The sequence below is a fragment of the Thunnus albacares genome, chromosome 17 (genome assembly GCF_914725855.1).
Source record: "Thunnus albacares chromosome 17, fThuAlb1.1, whole genome shotgun sequence".
Classification (NCBI taxonomy): Eukaryota; Metazoa; Chordata; class Actinopteri; order Scombriformes; family Scombridae; genus Thunnus; species Thunnus albacares.
Window position 1 is genome coordinate 27,251,255 of NC_058122.1, and position 17,864 is coordinate 27,269,118.

The following is a 17,864-nucleotide window of genomic DNA, read 5'->3' on the forward strand; positions in this document are numbered from 1 at the left end:
AGTAATTAGTTACATTTACCGTTTCTTTACTTTTATTCCTCAGCCGTCGGCTCCATTAAAGGTGCCTTTAAACAACCTCAAAGCCTCCACAGACACACTCGTTACCTTCGTTTTCTTTTGTCGTCATGTTTTAACAAGCATCCAGCCGACGGTTTAGAGATATTTACAGCTTAACGTCTTAACGTTAGTGACTGCAGGAAGTCTTGTCCTCTCAGTGAAGCTGCATTATTCCCAAAATCTGGAGTAAACCAGTTGATTCCTGGATGTAGCCTTACCAGTGGCTAACGTTAGCGAGCCAGCTAAGAAGAGACAGCATGTAAATAAGACAACTCTGGAGTCACATTTCTCTTAATTTGGTGTTGGCTAACTGCACCAATCTAGCACGAACCGGACCAGTCAGAGACCAAACCGATATCAACCCTCCATCAAACTACCGATAAGACGGCAAACAAGCCAGACGATCAGAGCATTACTGGGAATATAACTTCTATATAATAAGGTTAATATAACTTCCCAGAGGAGTAAAGTGTAACACACATTACGACTCCTCGTTTGACTCAAACTAACAGCTCATACAGCAGCGAGTCAGAAGTCAAGGTTCTGTAGTCGGTTAGTGTTTATATGTTATAAAACTGCAGCTTTTCTGGAGAGTTGACACATGAAGCGGCGTCGTCGACACGCCGCCAGGGTGCCGGTTTACAAAGAAAACAATGAGCGCAGGTGTTTTGACAGTCGTCACACACAGGCGGTGTGTGTTGCCCTTAATTCACTCCATCTTGAAACATTATTACAACAAAACCAGACAAAAACTACCAGCCGTTGTCACTATCAATCCATCTGACCATCACTCAGCGCTTATTGCATCATAAAACAACATGAGATAAAAATCTGTAGCAAAAAAGCAAAATCTGATTCTGACATACTGAATTACTCTGGAAACACAAATGTGATAAATGGAAGTAATAATCCTCTAAAACCCCTGATTTCATTCAGGAAATAAATAAACTCTTAATTAGCCTCCCAGCAATCACTAGAAACATCTGGAGTCCACATGAAGCTCAGCAGGAACATGAACGACCTTTGACACCAGTTTGTTGAAGATCAGATTTCCCCCCTTTTTCAATCAGTCAGGGTGTTTATAATAAGGATCGGAGCATCGCTAATTTCAAAAGGCATCTTGTTTGAGATTAATTAGTTCCAAAGCTCTAAAAGAGATTCAACACATGGGGGATAAAGCCGTCGTCCTCCTCATAATCACATAATCCAACAGGAAAACAATGAAGATAGAAAAAAAAAATCTCTTAAAGGGGACATATTCTGCACATTTCCAGCTCTATATTTATATCATGGGGCTCTACTGGAATATTTTCAATCTATCTGCATGATTTCCAGTTAAAAACTCCTTATTTATCTTCTACTGGTCCTTTATGCAGCCTCTCAGTTCAGCCTCTGTCTGAAACAGGCCGTTTGAGCTCCTGTCTCTTTAAAAGGACCAGTGTGAAGGACTTAGTGGCATCTAGCGATGAGGTTGCAGATATAAAGAGCTCATTGAATATTATATTCCATTTCTGCCAAGTCTGTTCAACTAGATGCCACTAAATACCACACACTGCACCTTTAAGCTCCCCCCCCCTCACAATGAGCCCACTCTGTTCTGATTGGTCAGCTTCAGGAAGCTTCCTCCGGCTCCAGAGGCTACGTAAAAACTAACTACAGTAGCAGGATTTCACTTCTTTTTCTCCTTCTTTGCTTCAAATATAAACTCAAATATATCCGTGCCCTGACTTTTGACTTGCAGGCAGCATTTTTTTACATACGTTCACCTCAAGTTTAGGAACTTTGACCGTGTTTAACATCTGATATCATAACAGGATATAAATAACAGAAAATCACAAAAAAAAAGCAGAATATGTCCCCTTTAAGTTTCCATTTAGTGTCAAACATCCCAGCATTTTCATCATCTTACGACTGTGTTCATAAAGCAACGTATTGTGTCGGGAACCGGTGTCCAACCTTTTGAAGAACATCTCTACCTGATGATCTACGACGATTTGCTCATGTGAACGTATCCCCCCCGCCCCCAGCAGGGTGAGGAGGCGTTCACGAGAGCGGCCTCTTCGTTATGTCCTGTTCTGTCAGGTAATAGTTCAGGTATCCTCCCAGAGCGCCGACAGCCACGGCCGTTATGTGACTGGAGCAGCCGTCTGAGGAAAACAACAGAAACTTTCTGTTAAAATGAGCAGCAGGAGAGAAAATCTCACCAACACGCTGCGTTACAAGTAAAATATATGCAAATGTTTATGTTTTTGCACATCAGCAGTAAAATGAATCCTATCTTTTATGTTTCCTGTTACTTTTCAAAAGGAAAAGTAGAGTTTAATTTCACCGTCAGGAGTTTTTTATATTTGATCAGAAGGAAAAGAAGGAAAGTCAGAAATGATTAATACCTCGACTCAAACTAACAGATTTATATTTATAGCCATGATGAGACATTTTGAGCACAGAAATAGATTTTTTGCAAGCGCATACTGTCCTGTAAATTATATTTTGCATATAAATTATTATCACGCAAAAAATCATTTAAATTGACAAAACAAAAACTCTGTCACTCAGTTTTACACATGTAAATCTCTCCCAGTGCTTCCTCAGGTACTGAAAATCCTTCTAGTGATTGGATTGGAGTAGAATTGAAACAACTAATCAATTAATTTTTCTAGCGAGGAAGCGTGTACGTTTTTTGCGACTTCATGTTTCACAGCAGCAACAATGAAGAGACACTTTGAAGTCTGTCGCTAATGATTCTCAGCCGACAAACCCTGAGATGAGATGGTTTAGTTTACTGACAACATGCTGATATATCTGTGAACTAGAATTACGGCCTCGTGGTTGTACGTCTCCTCCGACCAGTCAGGTTGCAGTTTACATCCGTGTCTGTCCAGATTCATACAATATTTGTAGTAAAGACTTTGAAGAAGTTTAATAAAATCATCACAGTTTCAAAGTGGCACCAAGATTAGTGTCAGTGTTCAATATCTGACCAAATGTGAAACATGGTCATAATCCCTCCTTCTGTTCCTGAGTTACGGCCAGAAAAGTGTTTTTACAGAACATTATGATGTCACAGTGAAGTTGACCTTTGACCTTTTGGATATAAAATGTCATCATTTTATCCTATTAGCCATTTGTGTGCAACTTTGTCATAATCAGCGTATGAATCCTTGAGTTACGGGCAAAAACGTGTTTTGTGAGGTCACAGTGACCTTTGACCTTTGACCAACAAAATCTAATCAGTTCATCCTTGAGTCTAAGTGGACGTTTGTGCCAAATGTGAAGAAATTCCCTCATGGCGTTCCTGAGATATCGCGTTCACCAGACTGGGACGGATGTATAGAAGCATTAAGTGTTCATGAAGGTCACATGAACACAAACTGACCAGGAAGTATCTTCTCCCTCCTCTTCACCCTCCTGTGAGGCTGCAGCTGCTCCAGCAGCTCGTCTCCGATGATCTGAGAGATGATGCTCTCTGAGAAAAAAAAAACAGCAGAGAAAATAAACTGTTTATAAAGTTAAAAAAACAAGTTTTCATTTAAACCAGATTAACTGAGATCTGAAGGTGTTAGACGTCAGGAAGTAGACCACGATATGAGAAAAACTACATTTATGTCCACAAAACAAGATGCAAAATAAAAACTAAACTTAAAATTCTAATTCTAATTAATAAAAAGTCATTATCTTGACATAATCAGTTTAAAAAAATGCAGGTAACTGTCTTTACCGATGGGAATAATGAATCATAATTACTATGATGCTGTTCAAACACTCACTGTCTCTTCCAAAGCAGCCGACTTCCTCGTCCTGCAGCCGGAGGATGTGCTGCAGCCAGTCAGCTTTGTAGAAGTCAGAGAAACCGGCCAATCCACAGATCAGGACTGTCGACAGAGAGGAGAGCAACTCAGGTCAGCTACAGATTCAACCTTCAAGAGTTTTTATTTTTCCAGTAGGTGAATAAAATCCTTTTAGTCACGGCACAGTTTTCAGGGTTAAATCCCATCCAGTCTTTTGCTTTCATCCTCCAGTAAAGTAATACTGTCGAGGTTAAGACGAGGTCCCGACAGGATCACCGCAAATTCCTCCAAACAAACAAAAAAAACCCCCAAAAACCCAACTGAAGACCTCCAAACTAGCCTCTTACCTGCTTCTGCAACCACGTACCTGAAAAGAAGCAATTTAAGAAGGAGGGCAGGAACAGAAGACAAGAAGATGGAATAATGAAAAGGAAAACAATTAACACATTAACCAAAAATTGATCCCTCAATCGTTTGCCCTCCTGACCTCCTGAAATGAGAGTTCCTCCACCGTCTCTGGACGGACACAGGACGAAAGTGCGGCCAAAAAGTGCGTTAAACCAAACTGTATCATTCCAGGAGAGATGGATTTGCACATAAGGAACTTAATTTTGGGAATTAATTAATTGGGAACTGTTGAACTTCCCTCGTTTCTGTTTGTTTCCTTTCAATTTCTGCCTTTAATCTTTCTCACAAATGCACAAATGCTCAAACAGCTGGCTAACAACTGGAAGGGGACAAAGAGGAGGAGGCTCATCCTGACATACTTGGAAACATCACACTTCAACCGAGGCCAAAAGAAACGCCACATCACCGAAGTTACTCAGCACAATAACCTGAAAATCCGATCGAAACCGGTGGAGGGGAGATCAGGCAGTCAAACAACCAAGAGCGGTAACAAGAGTTAACTAAATATTTAAGTATGCGGTGTGGAAGTCAGCGGTCTCAGTGGTGTATGTGATGCATGAGTGGAGAATGTGGGTGTGTGGATGTTGTTAAAAGCATGAAAGCAAAGCAAAGAACTAAATCCGCATGACCAAAACAAACGGGTGCCTGTAGGGAGAGAAGAAAAGAGCAACAAAGCTGCAACCCTGAGAGGAACTACAGCTGTGGCTTAAGTAACATCAGTGCACTGAGTTACAGTAAGTAGTAGGGATGTGCAGAGGGCTCAGTATTTGTATTTGTTGAGGCAGCAAAATTATTTGTATTCGAATAAAAGTGGAAAGAGGCTTAAAACTCCTGTTTTTGTTTTTATTACGCTTTTAATTTTAGAAAATTAAAGTGTTACAATAAGTGTTCATATGTGTCAGTAGTTCAGCTTTATCTCTGGGGAACACCCCCAAACTGCGGGAGTGATGTCCAAATTAGGAAATGTGCATCATGTAGCAGGTGGATGTGACTCCCCTCGTTGAGACCCGCTGATAGACGTCACAGCGGAGCAGAGGAGAGACACTGAGATAGTGATGTAACCGACCTGCATGCTGGTATTTAACACGTTTTTTTTTTCTTCCCTAAAACAAATGCGGGTTGTTTCAAGTGTTAAGCAAGTGTAGACAAAGGTATTGGATATCAGTCACTTGTAAAAATAGATGCAAACAGCCGGTCAGAAAAATCGGATATAGGCAGAAAATCGGAACCGGGCATTAAGACATGCAGTGTAAATGCAGCCTTAGAGACGATACAAACTCCCAGATGACGACGGGGGTCATCGCACAACGCTCAAATTTTTGCATCATTCCTCAGAGTTCCTAATCCCACCTGAGGAGGACACTCACTGTTCTCAATGAAGATGTCCACCGTCTGTTCGGTCAGACCGTCTTTGATGATGTCCTGGTTGGTCTTCATCATGTTGGAGCAGAAGATCTTCTCGTAGTTGCGTTCGGTCATGTTGGCGCGCGACGCTCGCGTGTCGCCTTTCAGCAGGTTGGAGCAGCCTTTCTGAGAGGGAAACAAGAGATACAGTCAGCGTAGTAGTCGAGGTAATAAATACAGTGACGAGTTGGCTCATTTCTTGAAGTTTTTTTGTTTTTTCTCACCATTTTTCCGATCATGAAGTAGAGCAGCTGGTGGGACAGAGAGTAGAGCGGACAACCAAAACGAGTCATGGTGTCCCGGCAGGGTTTGGTGACGATGCACGGCGTCCCGTTCATTTTCCTGCTCAAACAGACAGAGATTTGAGTTTCCTCATAATAAAGCAAACAATTACATTCATTTTTGATTCATTTTTCCCTTTTCTTTAGTCTATAACAGGGTCGACTTAAGGAAAGACTTAAATGTCTAGATTTTAAAAAAGCTGTGACGGACAGTTGATTGTTTTTTTTTATTTTGGCATGAAAGATAAGAAGATGAAAGCTTCCCTGAACCTCCTCATGAAAACTTATGACTGTGTTGGATTCAGTATTGATCAGCTTCTATGAAGATGCAATAAACCTCCTCACTTTGTGTTCTGTGCTGTGATTTGAGTTTCATTTGGCAAATTAGTGAAAAACAATTCATTCAGTTGTAAAAGACAAAAAGCTAAATAATTGATCTTTTAAATGTGTGTTTTTCATTTAATTTTGACATGCAAACATAAGAAATAAATACATATAACAATGTGTATTTTACTTTATTTCATCATTTAATTAAATCTAATATAGGCATTTTAAATCTTCCATACATTACTTTTGGTAATGCTTTTTGAGACCTTTTGGATGCCTTTTCCACACATGATGGCTAAGCACTATGTTTGAAATCAATATCATGGTGTATTTTTCCAGTATTGATCTCCGTATTTAATCTCCATATAGAAACTGTAAATGTAAACCAGTTTAAATGTTTTGCGTTTGTTCCGTCTCTCGGTGCCGTTTGTGTTCGTACCAGGTTCCCAGCAGCAGCGTCAGACACTTGTCGCTGAGCTGCTCTTCGTAGCACTCGGTGGTCATGGTGGAGGGGTAGACCAGACTGGGATCTGTGGAGCTCCACTCCTGAGGGATCAACCAGAACCTCCAGGACAGCACGGGCTCAAACTCTGGACGACAAAACAGGAAGGACGGAGGGAAGAAACAGGCAGCGTTCAAAATCATCTGTATGTCAGATAAGACCTCAAGGATTATTATTTAAACTCCATAAACAGATGTTTGCATATAAATGCAGAATCTTTAGACAAGATTTTGGTTCTGGAAGTGTTCTGGTTTCTGCTTGTAGTCCCGAGTGGTACCGACCAATCACATTGGAGCGGGCTTTGGTTGCATGCAGGTAAACAGTCCACGCGGCAGAACGCATCGGCTGAAATGCAGGAACCTCTCGGAACTCATCGATTTAGCTTTTTATTAGCTTGTTTTTATTTATCTGCATTCATATTGATATATCTGTTTATATAGATTGAAGCTGAAATGTTGCTGGATTGTCTCAAGTTGCTTATCGGACTAATCGGATTAGTCAGAGCACGGGCCGAGACCGCCGCAGAGCTCGCCGAAGCGTGCACTGCTACTTCCTGCAGAGACGCCCATATGGATTAAAATCCAGAAGGTTTTTGAGGGAGTCTCTTGCAGGTGTAGCGAACCTACCGAGTCTCCCATATGCAGCCTGAGAGAAAGACTTCACTATGGCTACATGTTTGTCAGATACTTTATATTAAACAGTTAATATTCTAATAAAAAATAAATAAACTTCAGGCAGTAAAGGATATTAAGTAGAACATTATGTACCTTTAAGTATCAGGTCTCAAGGAAATGTGTTTATTTATTTAGGATTAGTGCGTTAATAATAAAATAATTATTTCCAAGGTTTTCACTCTTTAATTATTGAACACATAGTTTTCATGGCGTTTCTTCTACGTCCTGACTTCTGAAGGACCAACATGTGCGCACAAGATTCAAAGAATATTAATCAACAGGACGACACGGAGTGAAACTGTGGAGATCTGACTGGTTAATGACACGATCAGAGAAGAGAAAATCATTATAAAGCAGGAAAGTGGTTTGTATCAAAGGATCACAAGCAAGAGAAGGTTGAGGATCACTGAGCTTATAGAGAGACATTATTTTTCACTGCAAAGAGAGACTTAAACCATTAAAACTGTTTATAATATAATATATATTAACATGTATTAACTGTTTATATCACCACAGTCACCTGATGAGTGGCTCTGGCTTCACACTGTCACATGAAAAGGTGTTCAACTGGTAAAAGTGCAGTAAAAGTACTGAGAGGTACTGGTTGTTGTTGTTGTTGTTGTTGTTGACATCACACCACAGGTCTCACCTTGGTAGTATTTGGGGTCGTTCTGCTGCAGGGCGGCGACGGCCTTGTCAAAGCTTTGGTCGAGACGTTTGACCAGAGCCACGGCGGTGGTTCTCTGAGCCCAGCTGATCGGGTCGGAGTGAGGCCACGTCCGAACGGCTTCCTTCAGTTCAGCTGAGACACACGAACAGCACGGAGACGAATCAGGATCAAACACAATCTTATTAACACTTAAAGCTCAACAACTGTTACTGAAGTCATGTCTGTTGTGTTGTTTTATGACTGAAACACCTCAACAACTACTGGATGCAGCATCATGATCCCCAGAGGATGAAACATACTGACTCTGGTGATATTCTGACTTCAAAAATATCTTCACAGCTATTAGATGGATTTACATGAATTTTGTAGGGACGATGATCTTCCCCTCAGGATGTTAATAACAACTTTCTAAAGAGTCACTCATACTTGCTGTTAATAAATCAATAAACAAATATAGAAACAATATCGCTGATCTACAGTTTGTCCACCAGACTTTGTTAACTGTAACTGGTCCTGACCAGTACGTTTCTGTTCTATAAACTGGGAGCCTTCTCACCAGAAGTCAGAGCACACAAGGATTTAATAATAATATCTCATCTGTGTGCCGGAAATGTCAAATCATAAATGTAAATCTTTGACGTATGATCTGTTATTGCCCAGTGAATGTAGAGTTTAGTAAATACTGTATAAAATTAAATTATTAGAAAAGAATATTCCACAGGATCCTCTGTTAAACACTTCATTTTACCGACCAGTACAGCTGGAAAAATGCATTTTAGTAAACTGTAAATCTGACCTTCGTCCCTCACAAACACACTGGATCGATGAATAAACATCCTGCTACCATGTCAGGAAAAGACAGTTCAGGAAGATCTGGGAAGCTTTTATAGACGCTTTACCCCAACTCAGATATGACGGCTGATACTCAATAACTGTTTTATTTCCATCTGGAACTAATTTGATTTCACATCCTTACAGACTTTCAAGCTGATTTTTTATATATATACTTTTTATGACCTTGTGGTTTAATGCTGTCCACTGTGGGTCTTTATGTAACGTCTTTGTTATTTTAAAGAACTGTTCATTATGCGATTTTATTGAGCATTACTGGGTTTTTTTTCTTTTTTCTCCTATTTTATTGTTTGTATTTTGTTTGAATTATTATAATTATAATGTTGAACAAGCTCTTTCATCTCAAGGATGGAAAGGAGTCGGAGCAAAACCAGGAGCTCTGACCTGTGATACGCTGGAGCCTTAAAAGTAATTAAAAGGATTTTAAATTCAATCCTAAATTTAACAGGAAGCCAGAGGAGTGAAGCCAGTCCCAGGACGATATGTGAAGGCTGAGTCTCTCAGTTAGTGACCATGAAGTGGAATAAACATGCAGCAGCTTCTTCATTTAAACAAGGACAAAAAAACAATCGATTGTTTGAAATGTTGGAGAGAAAAGAGGGAAGTTGGTGATCAGTGTTTCTTAACTGGAAACGACAGCAATGAATAACCAACTTCATTTTTTGTTTTGTCATAGTTCAACTAGGAATTAAAAAGGACCTCCTACCCAACTTTGAGTTTGAATCCAGGGAGCCTCAGCGCTGTTTAATTTGGAGCAAAGACAAGTTTTTGTTGTGAGACACTCACACCATGTAAAATAGCCAGTCCATCAGTTATAATGGTGCTTTATAGCCAGTAGTTGTACATTTACTCCAATACTACAGTTAAGTACAGTTTTAAGGTACGTGTATTTTAGTTGAGCATCTACCACATTACAGAGGAAGATGTTGTACTTTACAGCATTTATTTAATAGCTGTTGATACTTTTCAGGGTTAACATTTTACGTAAAAGACATGATCAGTTTATAAAATATGATTAATTGTTATAGATTAGACCAGAGCTTCCCAAACTTTTTTAGACCACAGCAGCACTTCAAAAGAAAAGTTTTGTCATGGCAACCAACCTCCAATATAACCTGCATAACCTATATATCTGTTTTAACATTTTCATATTATAATATTATATTATATTAGGCTATATTATGCAAAAAATAATTTAAATAATATTGGCTCGTTCTCAATCAATTAGATTAGAGATTAACACCTGCTGTGCAGATTTACAGATAAATATTTTTTGCTAAAAATAAAGAATGAATAAATAAGTTCATATGTTAAATGTGTTTCTTTCATTCAGTTAAAATGAGCTCTTATTGAAGATGTCCGCGGAAAAAACAAAAAAAGGGACAAAGTGTTCTGCAGGTCTGACAGAGGAAACATCCTGCATGACTTTAAATACATTTTGCTGATCCTACTATTGTATTTTCACTGTTTTTACACTATGGATTGTTTACTTTTACCTCAATAAATGATCTGAATACTCCCCGGACAAACAAACAAACAAACACTGCAGATGTTTTCCAGATGTTTCTCTCTGAGGTTGAGTTGTTGACCCACCCTGCAGCATGAGGAACCCGACCACTCCGTCCAAGTTGATGTGCTCGTGTTGTCTCTCCAGGAAGGACGCTCCGCTGGAGAGGCTGCTCAGGACGTCATCGATCACCTCCGCCTGCGCCCCGGACACTGCGGCAAACAGCGCCAGCACCGCGGCCACATGAAGCCTCGCTGCCCGCATGATGTCTCTCTCTCTCTCTCACTCGGATGATATCCAGCCTGGAGGCTCCGGGACACTTTCTCCGCTACAGACAGGCGGAGAGAGGAGCAGGGAGGTCGGACATGTCTCTCCACTAACTGGAGTGGAGGAGGGGGGGGACACGTGACGTCAGAGGGGGTGTCATTGAAAAAAAAACCTGGTGGAAATAAGGCAGCAGGTTTAAAGATCATTCTTGTGATTTTTTATCGTTTTTTTCCTTCATGTTTGGAGCCAAACCAGCAATGAATTTGTCTACTAACTAGTATCGTGTGTGTATCAAAGCTGATATATCTTATTAAAAACATGTCACTGAGCCACACCGCTGCACTGGCTGACATGATCCTTCATCATGAAGAGTTTGGTCACGTTAGTTTGTTTAGAAACGGCTCCAAAGACGAATAACAGGATCACGTTTTCAGTCTCTGGAGAGTAGTTTTGTGTAAGACGCTACTGAGCATGCGCAGGACCGCTGTTCTGTTTACAGCTTCACTAAGTACTTTAAAGATATTTATAATGTATGTCTAGCACAAAGTCAAGATTTATTGTAATTGTAGTGTATCTATCTATTTTTTTTAAAAAAAGTACAATTTTGTACAACGAACTGTAGCCTGTAGCCTCTCAGTGCCACACACAAGAACTGAAACCGCACAAATGGACCAACAAACAGCAAGTCACAAAAACAAAACTATTATTTATGTTGCAGCGCGGAGGATGAATTGAGGAGTCTCACAGCCTGAGGAAAGACGCTGCTCTGTAGTCTGGTGGTACGACCGCGGATACTTCTGTATCTGTTGCCAGACGGCAGCAGGGAGACCAGGCTGTGGTTGGGGTGGGTATTGTGGGTACTGACGCTCGGTAGATGGTTACCGATGAGGTTCTGGGTGGTTTTAATCACCTGCTACAGAGCCTTCCTGTCTGCACATCTCATGCTGATTTGTTATGTTTCCAGTCAGGATGCTTTCTATTGCTCCTCTGTAGGAGTTAACAAGAACTTGAGGAGGGAACTTTGCCATCTTAACTTTCCTTGAGAAATACAGTCGTTTCTTTTTTTTACTAGGGTGGAGATGTGTGATGTCCAGGACAGGTTCTCTGTGATGCTGATACGACTTCAAACTGTTCACCTGCTTCACCTCAGCTCCACTGACATCGAGCAGACGGTTGTTCTCTGTGCACCATTCTGCAAGATTGTTGAAAAGCTTCTTATCAATAATATTATTTATTTATTTCAGTTTGGAGAAGATGGTATCAAATAATATATTAAGATTTTGGATATTAAGAAAAACAGAGCAGAGTTTGTGGGCCTTAAGTCCTGAGTCCTGTAAACTTCCAGTTGTTCATCTTCACCTCTAGACAGAATATACTGTATAAAACCATATATACACTCACACACATACAGGTGTTTATATCTACTCACATACATACCTGTACTCACCCACGTACCCACAAAATATGCTATATATATATATATATACATACATGCACTTCTACTTCATTCCGTCACCAGTTTTCCTGATATAAACTTTCTAAAACACAAAGTAATCACGTCAATCATGTAGTTAAATAAAGCTGCATGGAGCTGTAACACAGTGACTGAACAGTGGTGAAAGAAGTATTCAGATCCCTAACTTAGTAATCGTATAACAACAAAAATATACTTCATTATAAGTAACAAAAGTAAAAGTAGACTACTCGCTCTGCACCAGAAAAGCATCTGCTAGTGTTACATTATTGGCTAATTGTTACTTATGCATAAACATGTAATGTAATAGGCCTATGTACTGTTATATGTACAATCTTAATCTGCAAAGTAACTAACTAAATCTGTCCAATAAATGTAATGGAGGACTAAAAAGTAGTGGAGTAGAAGTATAAAAAAAAGCATAAAATAGAAATACTCACCTCACAATTGTAGTTACTGACACTGAAGTCATCAATCATCAGATAATTTAGCACAACTAAGAAGTTGTTGGTGTTGTTTTCCTGCTTCTTCCTTAACATGTAGAGTTGTTTGTTCAGTGTTCAATAACTTCTTAATGTAAGTCTGTCTATAATGCTTCAGGTTTTGTATGAGAAAACCATCCTTTAGTGTTGTAACATTAAAAACCTGAAAAAAGTCTGAAGTCATACCAAAAAAAGAAGTAACGCAACAGAAGTGTTTTTTTTTTTTTTATCTGATTGAAGGAAGTATGAAAAAGCTCTCAGATTTCATCAGAGCTCTATGTTTTTCTTTTGTCTTTGTTTTAAAAGTTCAGATTAAAAAAACCTTTACTAATGCAGAAAACAGTAATAAATGCTTTGGATACAAGCAACAGAGACACAGAACACAGCACAAGATGCACATGAATAATAATAATAATAATAATAATAACCATCGTAATAATGAGTAAGACTGTTATTGAAGGGAAAAGAAAAGATATTTTGAAGAAAGCACACAGTTTTAGGGGTTTAATAACTCTATGATCCCTTTAGGTTTGGTTTATGTATTGTTTGAAATCTAATTTTAAAATCAATTAAAGCTGCAAGCAGCGATGATCGGGCCCTCGCACCCCAGCGCATGTCGAAGTGACGCTCAGTCGAAGGGCTTTTGTCAGTGACTTGTTGTGTAAAGTTTGAGGCAGATCCAACCGTGTACACTCAAGTTATATCAATTTCCTCTGTCATGGCGAAACATCAAAACTCAACGCCACGCCACGGCCAAACCATCATGATCATACACTAGTCTAGACGACACACACTGATTTTGAAGTCCTTACCATGGATTCTGTAGGAGGAGTTCTTTAAAATACAAGGTATGCGAAATGGCCAAGAAAAGGCGAAAATGTATCATTTTTTTCAAGATGGCCGACTTCCTGTTCCACTTCCAATAAGGCTTCAAGAGGCTTTTTTGTGCGTGTTGACATTATACATGTGCCCTGTGAATTTCATCTTTCTACGTTAATCTGGAAGGCGGGGCTGCAATTTTGAAAGTTTAAAGGGGGCGCTGTTGAGCCATTTTGCCACGCCCATTCAAAGCGACCACATAGGATTTGAGCTGACATCACTCTAGACATGTGTGTCAAGTTTCATGACTGTAGAGCAATCCCTTCTCCCTGAAAAACAGTATGATATTTCATGGCGAAGGATGTGTCGCCATGGTAACAGCATTCAGTTTTGGGTCATGAGCTGCCAAATGTAGCATCACCAAGGTCTTGTTTATTAGCTGACTTAATTTCAGGTGCATCAGCCAAATTTCCTAGGAGTAATTAGACAAAGTACTACGCATGATACTTCCTGTTGCCAGTAGGTGGCGCTATGACTTTCGCTAAATATGAGACTGAACATGTGTTCAGATTGGGACTCTTAACAAGCATATGAAATTTGGAAAAGATCAGACCACATGGAGTCAAGTTATAAGGCATTGAAATTTCATGGCGTCACATCGAAATTCGCCGCGTCGCCATGGCAACACCTTTCAACGAAGGGTCACCAACTTCATAATATAAGATCTCCAAGGTCTTGAGGCTATTCTCAGTAAATTTCAGCTGGATTCCATCACCGTGCTGCCCACAGGGCGTCAGAGCGTAAAACATGTAACTTCCTGTTGCCAGGAGGTGGCGCTATGACTCATATCCTGTATTGTCACATGGACCCGTTCAGGGCGGGACTCTTATGAAGCACAAAAGGTTTGGCTCTCTTAGGATCATGTATCCCGGAGTTATAGCCGTTTCATTGTTCATGGCGAAGGATCGAAATTCGCCGCCCAGCCACGCCCCCTAGGAAAGACTAATGAGAATTGTTTTAATAACTTTTAATCTCCTATGCCTGTAGATGATACGGACCGAATTTGAAAGTCCTGGGGTCAAATCTCTAGGAGGAGTTCGTTAAAGTATGCGGGCTGGAAATGACAAAATCGGTGCAAAATTTCAACTTTGATACAAAATGGCCAACTTCCTGTTGGAGTTAGGCTATGTGTCCTTGGGACTTTTTGGTGCGTCTGGTCATGATACATATGCATACCGAATTTCGTTCTCCTACGACAATCTGTATCGAGGGGCTCAATTTTCTTGACTTTCTAGGTGGCGCTGTCGAGCCATTTTGTCCCGCTTTATTTCGAGACCCATAAAATATCGCAATTTTCGCCAGTCCTGACATCTGTGCAAATTTTCATGAGTTTTCGTGCATGTTTAGGCCCTCAAAAATGCGTTTGTTTCGGAGGAATAATAATAATAATAATAATTAAAGCTGCAAGCAGCGATGATCGGGCCCTCGCACCCCAGCGCATGTCGAAGTGACGCTCAGTCGAAGGGCTTTTGTCAGTGACTTGTTGTGTAAAGTTTGAGGCAGATCCAACCGTGTACACTCAAGTTATATCAATTTCCTCTGTCATGGCGAAACATCAAAACTCAACACCACGCCACGGCCAAACCATCATGATCATACACTAGTCTAGATGACACACACTGATTTTGAAGTCCTTACCATGGATTCTGTAGGAGGAGTTCTTTAAAATACAAGGTATGCGAAATGGCCAAAAAAAGGCCAAAATTGACAATTTTTTTCAAGATGGCCGACTTCCTGTTCGACTTACAATAAGGCTTCAAGAGGCTTTTTTGTGCGTGTTGACATTGTACATGTGCCCTGTGAATTTCATCTTTCTACGTTAATCTGGAAGGCGGGGCTGCAATTTTGAAATTTTAAAGGGGGCGCTGTTGAGCCATTTTGCCACGCCCATTCAAAGCGACCACATAGGATTTTAGCTGACATCACTCTAGACATGTGTGTCAAGTTTCATGACTGTAGAGCAATCCCTTCTCCCTGAAAAACAGTATCATATTTCATGGCGAAGGATGTGTCGCCATGGTAACAGCATTCAGTTTCGGGTCATGAGCTGCCAAATGTAGCATCACCAAGGTCTTGTTTATTAGCTGACTTAATTTCAGGTGCATCAGCCAAATTTCCTAGGAGTAATTAGACAAAGTACGACGCATGATACTTCCTGTTGCCAGTAGGTGGCGCTATGACTTTCGCTAAATATGAGACTGAACATGTGTTCAGATCGGGACTCTTAACAAGCATATGAAATTTGGAAAAGATCAGACCACGTGGAGTCAAGTTATAAGGCATTGAAATTTCATGGCGTCACATCGAAATTCGCCGCGTCGCCATGGCAACACCTTTCAACGAAGGGTCACCAACTTCATAATATAAGATCTCCAAGGTCTTGAGGCTATTCTCAGTAAATTTCAGCTGGATTCCATCACCGTGCTGCCCACAGGGCGTCAGAGCGTAAAACATGTAACTTCCTGTTGCCAGGAGGTGGCGCTATGACTCATATCCTGTATTGTCACATGGACCCGTTCAGGGCGGGACTCTTATGAAGCACAAAAGGTTTGGCTCTCTTAGGATCATGTATGCCGGAGTTATAGCCGTTTCATTTTTTAAAGGGGGCGCTGTTGAGCCATTTTGCCACGCCCATTCAAAGCGACCACACAGGATTTTAGCTGACATCACTCTAGACATGTGTGTCAAGTTTCATGACTGTAGAGCAATCCCTTCTCCCTGAAAAACAGTATCGTATTTCATGGCGAAGGATGTGTCGCCATGATAACAGCATTCAGTTTTGGGTCATGAGCTGCCAAATGTAGCATCACCAAGGTCTCGTTTATTAGCTGACTTAATTTCAGGTGCATCAGCCAAATTTCCTAGGAGTAATTAGACAAAGTACGACGCATGATACTTCCTGTTGCCAGTAGGTGGCGCTATGACTTTCGCTAAATATGAGACTGAACATGTGTTCAGATCGGGACTCTTAACAAGCATATGAAATTTGGAAAAGATCAGACCACGTGGAGTCAAGTTATAAGGCATTGAAATTTCATGGCGTCACATCGAAATTCGCCGCGTCGCCATGGCAACACCTTTCGACGAAGGGTCACCAACTTCATAATATAAGATCTCCAAGGTCTTGAGGCTATTCTCTGTAAATTTCAGCTGGATTCCATCACCGTGCTGCCCACAGGGCGTCAGAGCGTAAAACATGTAACTTCCTGTTGCCAGGAGGTGGCGCTATGACTCATATCCTGTATTGTCACATGGACCCGTTCAGGGCGGGACTCTTATGAAGCACAAAAGGTTTGGCTCTCTTAGGATCATGTATGCCGGAGTTATAGCCGTTTCATTTTTCATGGCGAAGGATCGAAATTCGCCGCCCAGCCACGCCCCCTAGGAAAGACTAATGAGAATTGTTTTAATAACTTTTAGTCTCCTATGCCTGTAGATGATACGGACCGAATTTGAAAGTCCTGGGGTCAAATCTCTAGGAGGAGTTCGTTAAAGTATGCGGGCTGGAAATGACAAAATTTCAACTTTGATACAAAATGGCCGACTTCCTGTTGGAGTTAGGCTATGTGTCCTTGGGACTTTTTGGTGCGTCTGGTCATGATACATATGCATACCGAATTTCGTTCTCCTACGACAATCTGTATCGAGGGGGTCAATTCTAGGTGGCGCTGTCGAGCCATTTTGTCCCGCTTTATTTCGAGACCCATAAAATATCGCAATTTTCGCCAGTCCTGACATCTGTGCAAATTTTCATGAGTTTTCGTGCATGTTTAGGCCCTCAAAAATGCGTTTGTTTCGGAGGAATAATAATAATAATAATAATAATAATAATAATTCCTTCAGTTTCAATAGGGCTTCGCACCGGTCGGTGCTCGGGCCCTAATAATAATTCCTTCAGTTTCAATAGGGCTTCGCACCGGTCGGTGCTCGGGCCCTAATTAAGGCTTCTTCTATCACCTATATAGTACTGTAAATACACTGTCAGAGAGAAATCAGAATAATAATGACAAACAGAGTGGTTGAGTGCTTAATTATTTGAATACTCACATTTTATTTCTGAAATACCCAAACACGGGTTTTCTTTCTTCTTTAAAAAAAAACAACAAACTTTTACTAACAAGATAAAAAAAATACTTATTAAATTATACTGTTTTTGTTCTGAACTGCAGACTTTATAAAAAAAACAAACAGCACATCGTTATAATAATGAAAAATAAACAGAAATGTGAGAAAGAATATCTCGTTGGACCTGAACGCATCATAAAGTCTGCGGTCCCTTTAAATCTGAAGCT

At 40.4% G+C, this 17,864-nt stretch overlaps 1 protein-coding gene across 1 annotated transcript; it reads right to left on the bottom strand.

Annotated features, from left to right (window-relative positions):
- Positions 1–1,800: 1,800 nt before the first annotated feature.
- Positions 1,801–11,064, bottom strand: c17h16orf89 (chromosome 17 C16orf89 homolog). The gene is made up of 8 exons (XM_044331092.1): positions 10,557–11,064; positions 8,091–8,243; positions 6,705–6,855; positions 5,882–5,999; positions 5,621–5,783; positions 3,825–3,929; positions 3,434–3,523; positions 1,801–2,204 (listed from the first exon to the last, which is right to left on the bottom strand). The coding sequence occupies exons 1-8, from the start codon at positions 10,732–10,734 to the stop codon at positions 2,101–2,103; spliced, it is 1,062 nt and encodes a 353-aa protein (XP_044187027.1). The 5' UTR covers positions 10,735–11,064; the 3' UTR covers positions 1,801–2,100.
- Positions 11,065–17,864: the final 6,800 nt, after the last annotated feature.

Excerpts from the sequence above, each read along its gene's own strand:
- c17h16orf89 (XM_044331092.1), bottom strand. The coding sequence starts at position 10,734 with ATGCGGGCAGCGAGGCTTCATGTGGCCGCGGTGCTGGCGCTGTTTGCC. Across the intron at positions 6,000-6,704 it reads ACGCTGCTGCTGGGAACCTG|GAAAATGAACGGGACGCCGT; the intron begins GTACGAACACAA and ends CTGTTTGAGCAG. Across the intron at positions 5,784-5,881 it reads ACTTCATGATCGGAAAAATG|AAAGGCTGCTCCAACCTGCT; the intron begins GTGAGAAAAAAC and ends TTTCCCTCTCAG.